The sequence below is a fragment of the Dama dama genome, chromosome 2, assembly GCF_033118175.1.
Source record: "Dama dama isolate Ldn47 chromosome 2, ASM3311817v1, whole genome shotgun sequence".
Taxonomy (NCBI): Eukaryota; Metazoa; Chordata; class Mammalia; order Artiodactyla; family Cervidae; genus Dama; species Dama dama.
Genome location: NC_083682.1, coordinates 43,673,271 through 43,692,027, shown reverse-complemented (window position 1 = coordinate 43,692,027; position 18,757 = coordinate 43,673,271). Strand labels below are relative to the sequence as shown.

Sequence of the window (18,757 nt, the reverse complement as noted above, 5' to 3'; positions counted from 1 at the left end):
ACTAGAGTGGGTTGCCATGCCCTCCTCCAGGGGATCTTCCCCACCCAGGGATCCAACCCACATCTCTTATGTCTTCTGCATTGGCAGGCATGTTCCTGATCACTAGCACCACCTGGGAAGCCCCTTATGTATATGTATGTGTGAATTTAAGAGTAAAAAATAAACATTATATAACATACTTTATGCTCAATAATAATCTGAAAGCCTACAAATATATATAGCCTATATATACAAATATATATATACAAATATAGCCTGTATATACAAATATAATGCAAATATAGAAAGCCTACAAATCTAAGCACCCACACATTAATAACTTTAATACATGTTTAATATGGTAGGAGATAAAAATAATTGCTTATGGTCATAAGCCACAAAGAATATCCTATCTAGATGAATAAGTGAAGTGAATGCTGTAACTCGTAGCTTATCCCTCAAAGGTTAGGCCATGCGTGTGGTAGACAGGAGCTAATGTGTGGCTTCTGAATCGCGTTGGAGGGCAGGTCAGAGATTCCTGCAAATGGCCCAGACTCCTCAAGTAAAACATCTTCAGTGAATAAAGTAGAGATTAGATAGTTGGCTCTGCAGAAGGAGGTAGTGAAGACAATTGAGTTATTTTGTCCTTGATTCTGAGAGGAACTGGAAAAGAAATCTCCCCTGATACTTAATAAACACAAGCTCCATCTCACTTGGGTTAGAACAGTGAGTTCACAATGCGTGCATAACCCAATGAAAACAGAGACAAAAATTTAGTTTAAAGTGATTCCAGATTCATGGCATTCTCTTGTGGCCTGGAAGAGGAAAATGAAAATCCTCTTTTGGGGGGTTACATTTTAATCCTCAAAGGATTCCTACACATGAGGCATCAAGAAGCTCATATTTTTAGAAAATGTGGAAACAAATCACCATGAGTACTTGTTAGTAAAGTTGTATATTTAAAAAGTATGAAGCAAATGTTTAATATGTCTAAAGAATAAAATAGTATTAAAATAATAATTGAGGGGCACAGTTCTTCCTGTGCTAACCTACCGTGTTCCCCCTTTGCCTGGGAAAGTAATAAAGCCACTCTTTCTCCTCCATAAAAAATAAACTAATGATTGAGACAAAGGACAATCGAATTTCTCAAGACATTTTTGAAAAAGAGCCAATAGAACTTCTAGAAGTGAGAGATAACAATATCATAAACTTGAGCAGTTTATCGCAGCCATGGAGGGAATAAATGAATTGGCAAATAGAACTGAAGTAATTATCCAGAATGTGGTACACAGAGACAAAGATATGGGGAATATGAAAGAAAGGTTGAGATGTGGGAGATGGAATGAGAAGTTCACTTTACATTAGAGGTTTAAAAGATAAAAAAAGAGATAGTGAAAGGAGATGTAATATTTTAAGAAATAATAGTTCAAATCTGGGGCTATCAATAAATCCCAAGCAACATAATAAAAATAAATTCACTCTAGGAAAAGTCATTATTTACTTACAGAAAAGTAAAAGCAGAGACCAACATTTAACATAAAAGTAATCAAGAAAAGAACGGAGAGGAGAAGAAACAAAAAGTTAGACAAACAGTACAAGGGGGTAGTGTGGTAATTCAGCATCATTGAACCAAATTCAACAGTTCAAAGGGAGAGACTGTCAGATTGAAATGAGAAAATCAAAGAGGCGCGATAAGCTATTTGCAAGAGCTCCACTCAGAACATGAAGATAAAAGACAGGCTGAAAAGCTGAAGAAGGTGAAGAATACTGCAGAGACATTCTAACCAAAGAAATAATGTTTCAGATATAGTAGACTTTAAGGTAAAAATATTCTCAGGCATAAAGAAAGTTAATATTTGATAGAAAAAGGTTCAGTTTATTATTTCTCTGGTTGACAGAATTAGAATAATGTCCCTTTAGGAAGATAGTTTGGTTTGTTGGATTTCATAAACAGAGATGGAGTTTATTCTGGTGGTAGACGTAAACCGCTTATTAAATGTGTGCCCTGGAGGAATTATTTAAACTTCTAGAACCTCAGCTTCCTACTCAGTGAAGTAGAATAATACCATTTAACTCCTGTTTAATAATCACAAATAATTCATCTAAGGCATGCAGCACTGTGCCAGTTACATAGCTTTACTGTCAGAAAAGTAAGGAAAAAGCTATTGGTTTTACACTGCAGTATCTTTACATAAGCAGAAAGATCAGGCCTATACATTTATTTTGGTTAGAAGAATAATCCTTGGGACGTCTAATTTACTTCAGAGATAGCTATTCTCTTATAGAAACTTCACTGCCCCAGAGGTTTGTTATACTCTGAAATTTAATTAAAAAATAACATTTCCTTTCACAACAACCAAGAGAGAATATAGGGAGAAATGCCCATTTTTGCCAAACTCAGGATTGATCTGAGATCAAACCAGAGCTTTATAGAGATGTGTTTCATAATCTTCAAGGTGCTATAAAGTTGTTCAGTGTTATTATCTACCTAATGCCTATTAAGAAAAAACATATATGCTTTGACCCTTATATACTGTCCTCTCAGCCTTCTCTTTCATTGGGCACAGCTAATAGTCACCAGGTCTTTTATGCTTAAGGCTAACACATCACATAAAATATCTTTATTGAATATATTTTCAATATTCAGTCTGTTCTCTAATGTGAAATTTTAGTTACTAAGAAACTTGCACATTTCAAAATGTGTAATTAAACAGTAATTTTATGTTCACAGAGAAACGGGACGGAGCATTTCAGAATCATAACAACAGAACTATTCAGCCTCCCCACCCCCATCCTCATCCCTTGCTGGAATTTCCATAATAATAATTTTTTTTTTAACTTGTTTAAGTGCATGGCTACAAAACTTAAACATTCCTGAACAATTCCAAAATTCAACCCCAGATCACTTTTGCTGAGAAAAACAGACTCCTTTTCATATCCCTGCAAAGACTGTTGTCAACTGGGAAAAAAACAAAAATCGTACAACGTAAGAGCTGGGAATTGAGTTAATTCAGTACCTTAGTGAGGAAAGTAGCCCAGCAAACAGCCTTTAAAGTAGCTCTGAGAAACTATTTCAGAGAGGTGGGGGTGGAGGCCAGTATGCCTGTGATTTTGGTGAAGAGGTCGGTGTAATCGAGCACACATCTCAGTAGAAGCTTGCCATTAGGCCTGAGGAACAGATATACCAATGAATGATTTTAGTGCTTTTTCTAGTGTAGGAAGATGCAAGAATCCCGGTTCATAAAACTTTCTCCTGAAATACTTCTAAGTACATATGAAGGATTTTTTTCTTTTTGCCTGTTTCCCCAGAGCACAGTGCTCCTCATCTCGATCTTGACCCTGAGCTCCTTTCAGGGTGCACCGTTGTCAGCAACGGCTGTGGCTATGGCTTGGTTCCTGGAGAACTGGGTGCTGGGTGACACCCTCTGCTTCACACACTCATTGAGAGAGTGTCTGTGTGTTTTTTCACATTTATCCCCTGCCTGATGGAGCGCAGGCTGCTCAAAGCAGCTGGGTGCAGTGGTCCGCCTGCGTTGCTCCTTGGACACAGGCAGGGTTAGTTCCAGAAAATTCTCACATATGACCCATGATTGTCACCAAAGCACCTCTTATTTCCGAGCAGAAAGTTGTATTTAGATCTGAGTTGCACAACCTAACAGGTTCTCTTTACAAACAAGATACGGTCCATCTTTCTTCACTTTTTAGTCTTCTTACACCCTGTCCCCCATCTCCACCCCAGCATTCCATCTAGGAGGCATAAACTTCAGACTGGTCATGGCCCCTTGTGGTCTCAAGTGCCTCATTTATTGAATGGAGATAATAATATTGTACTCACATCACAAAATGTTACAGGTATAGCATTATATGTGAAAAGTACGAAGCATTGAATGTATGTAATATGGCTATGTAACACGCTTCTAAAATTGTGCTTTATTTCATACTTGTGTGTGTTTTTGTCTTGACCACTTCCCTCTTTATAACCTTCTTAAAGACTGAAGTTGCGATTACTCAGTTGCTAATCTCTGTTTTTTCTCCTTTTTCCTATCTCTTTTTTTGCTGCAGCGGATAGTAATGTGCCTTACTCAGAGTAAACCTTCCATTTTTATATGTTGAATTACATAAGAGCACATTCATTTCCCCCCATTTATTTAATCTCCTTCAGATCAAATTCCTATGTGCGTCTCTCATCTCACACTGAACTTAGTTCATTTCTTGTGTTGATGTTGGACTCTCCAAGGGCTTGATGGTACTCTGGAGGCATTAAATTGAAGCATGTCTGATATTTGCGGCCCTGTGCAATTCTTAATAGGCTTTTCTGTCTACTAATTGGTACTGGTTTGTTTTTTTTTTTTCTTTGGATGAAGAAAATCAGAGTTAGGATAAGTAACTTGCCTGTGATCCCAATGCTAGTGAATGACTAGAACCCCATGTTCCTGTCTTCTTGCCCAGAGTTATTTCAGAATATCAGAGAGTAGTTATTTAGGGTGTGGGGAGGGTGAGTGTGTGGGCTGGAAAGCAGATAAGTAGGAGAGAGGTAACTTCATGATTCCTTACTCTGTTCTTTGTTGGTCAGATAAAATGTCCTTTGTTGTACCTTTTAAGAAGTGTTGAGAATGAAAAATAATTTTTCTTTACCTTTCTATGTTCTTGGCTGAAACCCCCCACAATAATGAGATAGATTAACAATATTAACAATAAAGGTATTTATATCATTAGGCTGACTACCCAAATTTGCTTTTTTGGACAGTTATTATTTTTTAAGAAAGTTATTTTTATTAAGAAAGCAACTTTAAAATGGCAGTGTTTTATATATATATGTGGCTTTTTAAACATAAAAGTATCTAGAACTAGGCAGTCCATAGAGGGTATGGCAGTTTTACAGTCATCAAAGATAAGTGTTTAGGCCATCAAGTCAACACGTATTCAGACACCAAGAAGGAGGGAAGAAGGGGACAGGGATAAAGAGATGCAGACAGCTTCCTTCAAGGAGCCTTCCAATTTTTCTTTTGTTTGGCATCTGCAAATACCTCTTTTGATTGTTACACTAAAAGCCATTTGTAGAAATTTTGGTCAGCTGGTTTATAGGTCTTAGTTATGAGGTTATACTTTCATCAAGGAACACAGCAGTTATTTTATTGAAATTGAAATTGCAATTGTCTATTGAAATTGGACATTTCAGTAGAAAAGAAGAAAAAAAAGGAGGGATGGAGTGATTGGTATTTTTTTAACTTTTTATTTTTTGTTGGAGTATAGCTGATTAACAATCTTGTGATAGTTTAAGGTGGACAGCAAAGGAACTCAGCCATACATGGAGATGTATCCGTTCTCTCCCAAAGCCCCCTCCCATCCAGGCTGCCACATAACATTGAGCAGAGTTCACTGTGCTATAGAGTAGGTCCTTGTTGGTTATCCATTTTAAATATAGCAGTGTGTACATGTTGATTTCAAACTCCCTAACTATCCCTTCCCCCTGTTCTTCCCCTCTGGCAACCATAAGCTCATTCTTTAAGTCTGTTTCATAAATAAGTTCATTTGTATCATTTATTTTTAGATTCCACATATAAAGGATATTATACAATATTTCTCCTTCTCTGTCTGACTTACTTCACTCAGTATGACAATCTCTAGGTCCGTCTATGTTGCTGCAAATGGCATTATTTCATTATTTTTAATGGCTGGGTGATAGTCCATTGTATGTATGTACTATATCTTTTTTATCCACTCCTCTGTCAGTGGACATTTAGATTGCTTTCTTGTCTTGGCTGTTGTAAACAGGGCTGCACTTTTTCTAACTGTACTTACATTTAAATCACATTAGGCTGAACATAGTTATGCAGCCAAAATTGATGCAAGTCAGTCTTGGACGTGTAATATTTTAGCTGAGCACTTTGCTTCCCTGAGTAACATTAATGTTTTATTACTAAGCAATAACACTTAAATGTCCATCAACAGATAGAGGGATAAAGAAGGTGTGGTATACATATATGTAATATTTTATATAATTACATATATACATATACAATGGAATGTTACTCAGCCATAAAAGAATGAAATCGTGCCATTTACAGCAATGTGTATGGACCTAGAGATTATCATGCTAAAGCGAAATGAGAAAGACAAATATTGTATAATAATGCTTATATGTGGAATCTAAAAAAAATGATACAAATGAACTTATTTACAAAACAGAAATAGACTCACAGACATAAAAAACAAACTTATGATTACCAAAGAGGGGGAGAAGGTACAAATTAGGAATTTAGAATAATACATACCCACTGCTGTGTATAAAATAGATAACCAGCAAGGACCTACACTATACAGCCTAGGGAACTCTAATCAGTATTCTACAATAATGTATAAAGGGAAATAATCTGAAAAATAATAGATATATGGATATGTATAACTGAATCACTGCTATACACACAAACACACAAACTAACAGAACAGTGTAAATCAACTATATGTCAATTTAAAAAAATAAGAAAGAATGGAAGGATGAATATTGAGTGAGCAGTTAGCAAGTTTCATTGTAGTTAAGAAGGATTTCACACACATAGACATACACATGCACACACACACATATATTTGAATATACAAAGTAATAGGAGATTCCTTTGAGATTGTTGTAGGCCCTATACTAAAACCTGACCAGAGCAAGAAGGGAAACAGGGTCAGCTTCTTTTCTGTTTACATAATAAAGGTTTCAAGAAATATTTTTGCTTTTGACTTATAGCAATATTCAATAGCATTATTGAATTTAGACACAATAAAACAAGATATTTTAATTTAGTCCAATATATAGTAATAAAATAAATCAAAGCTTTAACTAGTCCTTGGCTCACCCTCATGGTCCTATCTACATTTCCCTTCACATTAATTGATATTTCCCTCAAAATAGGAATGCTTTGAAGCCGGTGTACTTGTTTTTATATTGATAGTTCATAAGCAACACTTTTTGTTCCTTTAGGTTTATCACTATGAGAAACAATGAAATGAGGCCTGGGCTATCACAAAGCTTAGACACTAGATTTAGCATGCTTGCCACATATTACAGCCACTTAATTTAACTCATTTTCATTTTTCTCCCTCCTTGACTGCCTTCTCCACAGGCTATATATTGATGGTCCCTTTGGAAGTCCATTTGAAGAGGCACTGAACTACGAGGTTAGCCTCTGCGTGGCTGGAGGCATTGGAGTCACTCCGTTTGCATCACTCCTCAACACTCTGCTGTATGTTTGTGTTTTTTTTAACACTCTGCTGTATGTTGTTCTGATCCATTATATTAGTCCACATAGAGAGCTGTCTATTTCAGACATCTCTATTAGTGAGACGTAACTCCTTACAGAATTCTTCTACTTGTTCAAAAACCCTATTACAGGTTGATAAGGGGAATAAATGAGTGCTTCTCAATACGTGGTCTATGGCTTTCAGCATATTCTCTTATAAAATAATATCCGTACCACAATTATGCCTTACTCTGTCTTTTTCCTCTATTAAAGTCATTCCACCGGCCCCTATTTCTCTGCTTTCTCATCAGGAGTAAGTGGCATTACTAATTCATTTAGTCAACAAATATTTTTGAGCATTTATGTGCAGTTGATCTTATAGTTACTGCTAATGTAGCAATGAGTGAGTAGTGTCTCTGCCCTTGAAGAGTTTACTTTCAAATAGGGCAGGCAAAAAATAAACCAGTGAAAAATTCACAAACAACAGCATTTCAGAAAATATTAGAAGTGTGGTGAAGAGAAGAAAGATTAATGGATATAGAAATAAAGGGTCAGGGTTATTGTAGAGGTATCGTCAGGAAATCCTCTCTGAGGAGATGACAAATGAGCACATCATTCCTGAGTCTGTTACTCAGCAGATTTATAACAGACTGAAGAATAGAAATTTCAGAGGTAAGATTGCTTAAGCAGGATATACTTATTCAGTTATTTTAGTTTTGGTTTACAAGCAAAACTTAATTGACAGGGATTCTCATGAAACCACAAACAAAATCTATTCCATTCACTTTTCAAGAAAACACAGTTTTCATTAAAAGCTTGTTTTATGAAGTATGAAAAAAGAAATAATAATTTGAAGTGATGTGTTTGAATGATATTTCAATTTTAAAAACTTGATATAAATTTGGGACTTTTGGGAGGTTCTTAAAAAATTAACTATATTCCAAACCAGAAATTAGTTGTTTCTGAAAACATACTGCAAGTTATTTGGACACCTAAAGTTTAAACAAGGGAATAATATTTTGTTAACCTCAAGCTTACTTCATAATTATAAGGAGGAATCCAGACTTGGAATTGTGAATTGCTGGAATGCATTACATAGTAGGTGGTTGTGAAATCTCTTTCTTTAATGATGATTAAGAAGGGGATAAACAACCAGCTTTCTGGAATGGTTTTGGCTCATTTTGCCTGGAACCCAGGGCAAGATGACCATTGGCGCCCTTCTGAGTGATAGAATTAACAGAAAAATAAGAAAACTTTTTTCCTGAGATGCAGAGCTGATCCAAGAGTTTAGTTTATTGCCTTCAATTGGAAATAGGTAATATGCATATACTATCCACAAGCATGAACACTTTAATTCATGGATTATATTATGTCTCTGACTCAGTATATTACATTTTAAATTAATTTGAGAGTTAGAGTAAGTGGTGTATCAGATACTAGAATATAAATGACTGTTTTCTCTGTAGATTACTTACTAATGAGAAGCAAAATTTCAAGGATATAGGGATTCTTAATTCTTTTGGCATCATAATCAGTCCTGTGTTGTTTCATTTTTAAAGGGATGACTGGAAACCATACAAGCTTAGAAGATTGTATTTTATTTGGGTATGCAGAGATATCCAGTCCTTCCGCTGGTTTGCAGACTTACTCTGTGTGTTGTATAACAAGGTAAAATTAGGTTTGTTTTTACTTTTGCAGTCTTTTTTAATTTTAAAAGTAGCCATTTTATTTCAAATTATAAAAGTAATAGGTGCTCACTATAGAATAATATGCAGAGGAGTAGTGAAGAGGAAAAATATTCCTTAAGCTTAAAAAAAAAACAGAGATACAATCTTTTAATAATTTGGAGCACATCTTTCCAGATACTGGTATCTGTGAATATGTATATCTAGGACATGTTTTAACATAGAATGTTTTAACATGGAAATGAATGCATATGGTTGGTAATACATGCATATCGGAAACATATTATGCAAATGTGAATGCAAATGGCATTGTGACTGAGGACAGATGGAAGAAAACATCTGCAGACAATTACTGTTACACTTTTCAGCCTTTATTCTCATAGTTCGTATCTCCAACTTCAACATTCCAAGTGGATCATCAGCCAACTTTTGGCCCAGTATACAGAATTTCAAAAATCCCGAATTCTAAGCTGTATTCCTTTCAGAGATGAAAGCAGGCATTTTCATCTGTCTTACCTGCAACTTTTACTTCTCTGTTAATATATCTATTTTTTAAGTTATTCAGGTAATACATATATGCATTGTTGCTACAGATTTTTGTAATAATCTACATGAAGCAACAATGTCCAATCCATGTAACCAGATGTTACTCGTGAGCATTCTGAAAATGCTATCATACTATTTGTATTGTTCTGCAAATTGCTTTTTTTAAAGTGTATTTCTATCTAACCAGACACAAAAGGGCAAATATTGTGATTCCTTTTATATAAGGGACCTGGAGTAGTCTAATTCATAGAGACAGATGATAGAATGGTGGTTGCCAGAGGTTTCCCAGAGGGCAAATGGGGAGTTACTGTTTAATGGATATAGAGTTTCAGTTTGCGAAGATGAAAAAATTCTGGACACAGATTGGTGATGATGGTTGCACAACAATATGAATATATTTAATGCTAATCAATTATATACTTAAAAACAGCTAAAATGATCAATCTTATGCTATGTGTATTTTACCACAATTTTAAAAAAAAAGTGCCGATTCCTGGGACTCACCAAGGGCCTGCTAAATCAGGAGAAAAAAAGCAGAGAGATGAGAAGCCACTGAAAGGATTTGAGCAGACTGATATGATTGTAGGTCATCTTGCGAGTAAATGTAAAAATATAATTCTCGGGATACTGCAGCTTCCAGAGGAGCAGAAAATGAGTAGTAAGTCAGGAAAGGAGATTAATCAGAGTGGCCAGTGAGGTGGTAGGAAACCAAGAGGTAATAGTTCTGTACTTAAGGTTAAGAGGGGAAAATCTTTCAAGAAGAGCATCGTCACCACTTTCAAGTGTGTTTTCTCTAGATTAATGTCTAACTGGACTTCCTGAGTTGGAGGCTGTGAGGACTTCAGGAAAGAATTTAAATTTATAATAGATACTGACAAAATGCCCCCAAAGATGCTAAAACAATTTACACTTCCACCAAAGGATATAAGAAAAATTTACTCCAAACGTTATATTACCGATCTTTTACATTTCTAGCCATTTCTTAAACTAGGGGGTCTCACTGTATTTTTCCTTGAAACAAATGAGATTGGACCTCTCTTCCTATGCTTATCAACCACTTGTATTTCTGTAGGAGTTCCCATTTCTACCTTTGTCTGTTTTTCTAGATTGAAATTTTCTTTCTTGAAAAAGTATAGAGCTTATAATTGGATCCAAGAGCACATTTAAATAATAGGTGCTTTATGGGGCAAGTAGCAGAGCAGGAAAGGAATAAAAGAAATAATATATAAATGGCTGGATAGTCAAAGTAGCTGAATCTTAAATTTTTTTCTCAAGTTTTTTGGTGGATATGTTTAATCCTTAGGAGTCCATGGAATAAATAATATAAATGCTTAAAACTAGTGTAAACAATGTGGTGTTGATTATCTTCTGCACACACCTCTGCACACCTGTTTTGATTTTTCACGTCAAGAGGATGGACACTGGTCCTTCGATCCTCTGAGGATGATGTTAAAAAGAAAAGGCTTTTATTATTTTCTGCATTTGCAAATGAGTTACCAAATTTAGTATGTGTGTGTGTGTGTTTTAGTAGATACTATTTTTTGTCTACAATGAGGGATAAGCTAAAGTGGAGACATTGATATTAAAAATGTGTTCTTTAAATTTGCATTCTTTAAATGTGTTCTTTAAGTTTACCAAAGTTAGTAATTTACCAAATTTACTAAATTTACCAAAGTTACCAAATTTAGTATGTGTGTGTGTGTTTTAGTAGATACTATTTTTTGTCTACAATGAGGGATAAGCTAAAGTGGAGACATTGATATTAAAAATGTGTTCTTTAAATTTGCATTCTTTAAATGTGTTCTTTAAATTTGCATTCTTCCCTCTGTGGGCACTGAACACGTTATTGATGCAGCAGTTATTGGTGTGATCTCAGAGCAGCATCCCAGGAGACATTTAAGACAAAAATAAATGCAAGTCATGTGTTTTGTGAGGGGCTGTCCATTACTGGTACTTGGAAATTCCTCCAGCCCCTCACAGTTAAGATTTGTGCATCCTGGTTCAATTCCTAAAGGGCTTTTTTGTTTTTTTTTAAAAAAACTCGAGTTAACTTTAAAATGACTTTAGTTTTTGGATATAATTTGAGGCATCTGTGGCATGGAATATAATGATTATATTTTAAGAATATTATGGGTTCTGAGAATCATCACTTATTACTTTCAAAGTAAAATAGGTTTTTATTGGGATTTTATAATTTAGCGTTGCCACCTATCAGAGAATGTGTAGTTTTAGTTCTGGAGAAAACCTGTGAGATGAGGTCATTGTCCTAATGAAGAAACGGGGACCTATGTAAGTTGAGTACCTCTCTAGAAGTCTCAAGGTCAGACAGTGATGGCAATACAAACAAGTCTTGTAGTCCCCTACCAGGTGCCCTTACTACTGTAAAGGGTGCCAGAGGGGTGCTGTAACCTCACTTGGTCACTCTGTATTTGCAAAATAACTTCTTTGCATTCCTAAAACTTTCAGTTTGAGTCCAAGTATATCCCTTAAAAATCATTATTTTCACACTGTATAGAAACAATTGTTGTTGTTGTTGAGTTACTAAGTCACGTCCAACTCTTTGCAACCCCATGGATGGTAGCACACCCGTCTCCTCTGTCCTCCACTATTTCCTGGAGTTTGCTCAAATTCTTGTTGAGTCAGTGATGACATCCAACCATCTCACCCTCTTTTGCCCTCTTCTCCTCTTGCCCTCAATCTTTCCCCGAATCAGTGTCTTTTCCAATAAGCCACCTCTTCACATCAGGTGGCCAAAGTATTGGAGCTTCAGCAAGTCTTTCCAATGAATAATAGAAACAGCACTTGCAATCAGTTGGTTCATTTGCTGCAATAAGGTCCAGCAAAACCATCCCATCGCCAGCAAACCTATTGTGCACACTGATGCTCAGGAAAATAGTTTGGCTGCTGCAATCTTCTAGGCCTTTCCTCAGGGTCTACACATCAGACACTCATCTCTGTTCTCCAGAATGCACCATGGTGGTTGTGTTCCTTCCTTCTCTTCTGATATTGATTTCTTTTCCTTCTCCTTCAGCATTTCTTTGTTTTAGGGTGGTGAAAGGAGACCCTGAGAAGAAGAATATTTTTTTAAGTGTAGATTTCACAAGTCAGGATTCAGCCAGAGCAAGGCTAGGGTCATGAACAGATTCATTTTGCCTTCTGGATGAAAGAAGCATCTGGGTCAAAACCCTTTTACCCACTTTGTTGAATTCACTTTTCTTCAGATATTTTTCTTGGTCCATTTATTTTTCAAGATATCAAAGTGTTTGAGAGCTTTCCCAGATGCTTTTATTTTGGCAGATACACTCTCTGCCTCATACATTGTTATATAAGGGAAAAATCAGTGCTGCATAGGAGGAAGGTGGGAATGGCTCCATTCCTACCTTATTTTCATTTGTTTTGGTTTCTGTGATGCCTAGCATGCATTTTGTGTATCACTTTTGACTTTTTTGTAAAGAAAAACATGTTCTTTCTGAGTGAAATCTTGAGTAAAATTTAGAGACTCAGCAAATAAAACAAGAAATAAATGAGAGGATTTACAGGAATATTACTATAGTATTTAGCATATTTGATTTTGTGTCTCTGAAGATAGCAGAACTAATCCCATCCATTTCCTTCATCATAACTAATTAAATCTGTCAGGGACAGGTTATTAATGTTAGAATGCCATGTATGTGGTGCACGTATATGTGTGTATGTATACACATTTGCTCATAGATGTTGGCTGTGGTAAGACCAGATACATCTTAACAGATTGCAGAATCACATACGTTAGGTTAAGAGAGAGTCTGTGAATATAGAACACAGTTTAATGTCTACTTACTTTTATGTCCTCTCAGTTTTGGCAAGAGAACAGACCTGATTATGTCAACATTCAGCTGTACCTCAGTCAGACAGATGGGATACAGGTATGTGCCTGGATGTTATTGTAAATTAAACAAGTCTCTTGAGAACAGAAGATTTACTGTAGGGGCTGTGCTGGAAGAAAATTTCTGCAGGTGGTTTGAAGAGACGATTCCCAGAGGAAAGCCACTTTTGGAATGTATCCAGCAAACTCATGGCTCATCCTTGAAGTCAACCGTTTTCTGCCTTTCATCTGTCCTCACCTGGGACTGAAGTGGACCTCTGAGCTCATGTCTCTCCTTTTCACCGTCACCTCCCTAGAGATGAGAACACAAGTGAATAGTCTTGTGATCGTGTTCATCGAGGGGAGGTTTTCTGTGGCAAGAGAAGATAAGGTCATACACAATTAAGCTTGTTTCTCTTCAAAGGAAACTAAAAAATGAAACATCCATCATGCATTGTTTACTTCACTGCTAGACACTGTATTGAGCATCTCATACACATTATCTCATGTAATTCCAACAGATACAAGAGGTAAATGATATTGTGATCCCCATATCATGGATGAGGAAACTGTATATAGACAACTTTGAGGAGATGTATAGCCATATAAACCTGGGCATGAATGCTTTCACAAGTTTTATTGTTGTATTTTCCATCTTATATTTTCTGTAATTCTTTGAATGCAAAATATGAATGCTTGTCTGTTACTTCAAAACTAATCTAAGGCTATTTTTTTAGTCAGATTTCTACCCTACTTGGTATGTAAAAACATTTTATTTTATACTGTCATGAAGCAAATCAGTATCATTATGCCTCATGGTTTTGCAGTGATTAAGATATGAAGCATAAATTACATCTTGTTCTCAGTTTGTCTCCCTGGGACTCGGACATTTTTCTTTCTTACTTGACTCTCTTTACCATCTATTCAGATCTAATACTCTTGTTAATTGCAAACAGCAGTCCATTAGAAGTTGTTTTTTGATAGATTCCAAATTTGGAACTCTGCTGTAATAGACTGTCATGTTCAGGATCATTTCCCCAAATTTATGATGACAATTTGCAGTATCTTACTCATATAATGAGCCAAATATGACAACTTTGCAGTACAAAAATGCTTCAACAAAGCTTATGTGTTGCGCGCTCTTTGAGAATAGGCAATTAGAATGCATTCTTTAATGCTGCAGTTGCTTCAAGCAACTAACTGAAGTCTAGGAAAGTCAGTCATTTGTACTAATGATATTCAAGAAGATAATGGATTTTAAAGGGAAAGAGGGAGGAAATGGTACTTCTAAATGATTATACTTAATAGGTTGCCATTTGACACTTATATTCTTTATGTCATAGCAATTTAGTAGGAAGCCACAGCACCAGGAAAGATGATGTTATAGAAATGAATTATTTGCCCAATTCTGTATCATATAAAACAGTGCTTTCTTTTTGGCAGAAGATAATTGGAGAAAAATATCAAGCACTGAATTCAAGACTTTTTATTGGACGTCCTCGGTGGAAACTTCTGTTTGATGAAATAGCAAAATGTAACAGAGGGTAAGTACTATTCCTCAAAAAATTTGACATGTGGCTAATGATCAAATTAAAATATTAAAGATTACTTAGTAATGGGTTTGCAAATTACAGAGTCACTTAAATACTCAATTATCACTACTGAAGATGGAAGCAAAGCAAGAACCACAAGTATCTGTAATGCCAAATAATTAAAATTTGGCTTAAAAATAGTCTATAAAGTATTTATGAGCCAAACTGTCATACCTACTTTTAAATTTGCATAGATCCATATTAAAAAGAGTGTTCATTCCCTTAGCACAAATTAGGTCATCATTGGGGAAGTTTTTGTAAATCACATTAGCAAACAAGGGAGCTCTTCAAATAGTTCTGGGGCACTTAGAGATTAGATTTTTGGTACATTTTTACCAGAATGAATACATTTTTAAAAAACTGTTAGTTTTTAAAACTCTTAGAAATTTTAATATTTCTCTAAATGAGAAATATTTCCAAACATTTTTTCTTGAAAGCTATAATTCAATAAAAAAATCTTAGAGTTATGGGCTGTATGTCTATGCTCTGAAGAGGTTACTGTTGAAAGAAAGCATTCATTTTTGGGTACAGAATAGGGAGCCTGTTTGGTAATCTGTAAAATTACCATAGTGCAGGGCAATGATCTATACAAATTCTAAAAGCATTTTGAAAACCATATACCCACTCACACATTTTAAAGCTGGCATTGAAAAAGTTTTATCAGAACTTTAAATAGTTCCAAAGGCTGCAATTTCTAACATATTGCAGATATTGACATTTTAAAATTAATGTAACTTTTAAACATATCTGCTGGAATCTAAATATCATAGTTTCTTGAAACCAAATTTGTGTCTTTTGTAAATTTCATGGTCAGTTGGAAATTTTATATCACTCTTTTGTCTGCTGGAACTAGAACTTCTACCCTGTCTAACCTGCAGAATTTTACCAAATTCAGTATAATTTTGCACTTTAATGAATCATACTTTTGCTGATAAACTAAACACACTTACACAATAAGAATGTATATAAATGGAAGATTTAATTTTTAAAATTTCCTGTGACTCTAAGGAATCAGATCATTTTCTTACAATTATTAATATATAGCTGATTAATTCATAATTTTGAAGGTATATTTTGATAAATATAAAAGGATATTTGATTTTAATTGAATGAGGCAGTCTGTTAGATGAAAAGTTTTTTTTTTAACTGCAGTTTATAAATTTATGGATGGATATGATGTATTGAAATAATCTCTGATTCGTCATGGTGTTTTGGGGTCATCTTCAGAGACTTTGCTTTAGGAATCATGGTTTGAAACCCCTTAAGCAAAATCTATAAAGGAAAATAGTGACCCATGTAATTCAAACTGCATCCATGTTTGAAAGCACTTCTGCATTTCCTTCCCTTCATGAAATAACTGTGGATTAAAGACGAAAGCATATTTTAGAAAGCAAAGGTCCTTTGTAATATACAGGGTTCTAGTTAAAGGTGAAGTATTGGATAAAGAAAAAAGTCAACTCAGTTTTGGGTAATATTCTTTGCATTCTTTCTTCAAAATCATCCACCTTAGATGTGATAATCTTCTCATACTCACCTGAGTCTTCCCATGTACCACAGACTCCTTCTTCCCTAATGACATTTCAGTTCAGTTCAGTTTAATTGCTTAGTCATGTCTGACTCTTTCTGGCCCCATGGACTGCAGCATACCAGGCTTCCCTGTCCATCACCAATTCCCGGAGCTTGCTCAAACTCATGTCCATTGAGTTGGCAATGCCATCCAACCATCTCATTCTCTGTCATCCCCTTCTCCTCCTGCCTTCAATCTTTCCCAGCATCAGGGTCATTTCTAATGAGTCAGCTCTTCGCATCAGGTGGCCAAAGTACTGGAGTTTCAGCTTCAGCATCAGTCCTTCCAGTGAATATTCAGGACTGATTTCCTTTAGTATTGACAGGTTGGGATTCTCCGCCTGTCCAAGGGACTCTCAAGAGTCTTCTCCAACACCACAGTTCAAAAGCAGCAATTCTTCGGTGCTCAGCAAGAAATTACAGTGGGATTTTTTGTTTCTTTGGTTAGTTCTCCAGAGTTCTGCTTTGTTTCACTGTTCATATTGTGAGGGATTTTGTGTTTGTTTGGTTGTTTGTTCATTTTCTTAAAAAAACAAAGCTGATTTAAGAAGAGCAAGTGTGTACCATGTACTGTTGACATTTTGTATCAGTACAACACTTTCACTTTGTGTTTTTGCTTGGGGCAGGCACCTAAAATGCATTATTTTTTGAAAGATTTTTATGTAGCATTACTAGGATAAGAATGGATCAATATCTTAAGGGTTCATTAACTGGGAAAAGGCACTATTTAAATAGAAGTCTCCATTTTAGATGTAAAATTTTGGTTAACTTCATAGACTTAAATTCCTGAGAGAATATAAAGGAGTAAAAATAGAGAAGAGAGGCATAGAAATTTGCACAAATGTTTGAGAGTGGTTACTTCCTTGTATGTCTTTTTAAAAATAATTTATTACACATGAGATTCAGTTTCCTATCATTTATAATAAAAATATATATCATATCTTAACTTAGTTGCATGTACACATCATGCAAAGGGGGAGATAAATAGTTAACTTTATGTGACCTTTGGAGTAGAGAAAACTCTTCTGTGATTGGATGAAATGTCTGAGACATATCTGTATTTTACTACTTAATGATATTTTGAAAACAAAACAAATTAAGTGTACCTAGGTTTGGTCTCTGACGTTTGCTCCTGTGTCCCTGAGTCATGTCCCTCAAACCTTCTGAATCTATAATACAAGGAGTGAACAATCTCTAGGAGTGAATAAACTTTCATTAAATGAGACCATACACTTTAATAATGCATGGAAAAACAACTATTGGTATGATAGGAAAATATTCACAAATATGTTGAACATTTATGGAACTAGTTGCCAACATCTGTCCCCAAACAACATTGTCTCCTGGCACCTAAGTTTGTCTCTACCCATCTCTACAAAGTTTTTGTAGGTAAATCTCTAGATGGTTGTTGGACTGCAGTAACCTAATGAAAATTTGTGCAAATGAATTACAAAGATAGATTGTAGATCTTGAGAAGTTGTAGGATGTCATTGTTAGTGAAAGTGACATGGGAAAACCCTTCAAATAACATAAAGATCTCCTAGAGTTAAACTACTTAACAATTGGATGACAAAAATATTTTTTTTTAAATCATATATGGTGCTTTAAAAATAATAAAGGCTTATTCAAGATAAGCCTTTAGGAAATCTGCAGAATTTGAAAATGTGAATCTACATTTGCCTATGAAAGCCAAGAAAGCAAATGGTATCTTCTCATCATAATGCAGTGTTTATCAACAAATTGTTTTATACAAATTGTATAAACAAATTGTATAAAAACAGTTCAATTCAGTCGCTCAGTCGTGCCCTACTCTTTGCAACCCCATGAATCTCAGCACGCCAGGCCTCCCTGTCCATCACCAACTCCCGGAGTTTACTCAAACTCATGTCCGTCGAGTTGGTGATGCCATCCAGCCATCTCATCCTCTGTCATCCCCTTCTCCTCCTGCCCCCAATCCCTCCCAGCATCAGGGTCTTTTCCAATGAGTCAACTCTTCGCATGAGGTGGCCAAAGTATTGGAGTTCCAGCTTCAACATCAGTCCTTCCAATGAACACCCAGGACTGATCTCCTTTAGGATGGACTGGTTGGCTCTCCTTGCAGTCCAAGGGACTCTCAGGAGTCTTCTCCAACACCACAGTTCAAAAGCATCAATTTTTTGGCGCTCAGCTTTCTTCACAGGCCAACTTTCAAGAGGCTTTTTAGTTCCTCTTCACTTTCTGCCATAAGGGTGGTTTCATCTGCATATCTGAGGTAATTGATATTTCTCCCGGCAATCTTGATTCCAGCTTGTGCTTTTTCTAGCTCAGCTTTTCTCA

General features: G+C 35.6%; 1 protein-coding gene across 3 annotated transcripts in view; it reads left to right on the top strand.

Annotated features, from left to right (window-relative positions):
• The window catches only part of NOX4 (NADPH oxidase 4), a 177,753-nt gene that overhangs the window by 140,171 nt on the left and 18,825 nt on the right, over positions 1 to 18,757 (top strand). For all 3 annotated transcript variants that reach the window (XM_061120442.1, XM_061120435.1, XM_061120427.1), the window contains exons 14-17: positions 7,092 to 7,211; positions 8,768 to 8,876; positions 13,276 to 13,344; positions 14,727 to 14,827. In XM_061120442.1, the coding sequence (XP_060976425.1) occupies positions 7,092 to 7,211; positions 8,768 to 8,876; positions 13,276 to 13,344; positions 14,727 to 14,827 (399 nt within the window). The remainder of the gene's footprint in view (positions 1 to 7,091; positions 7,212 to 8,767; positions 8,877 to 13,275; positions 13,345 to 14,726; positions 14,828 to 18,757) is intronic.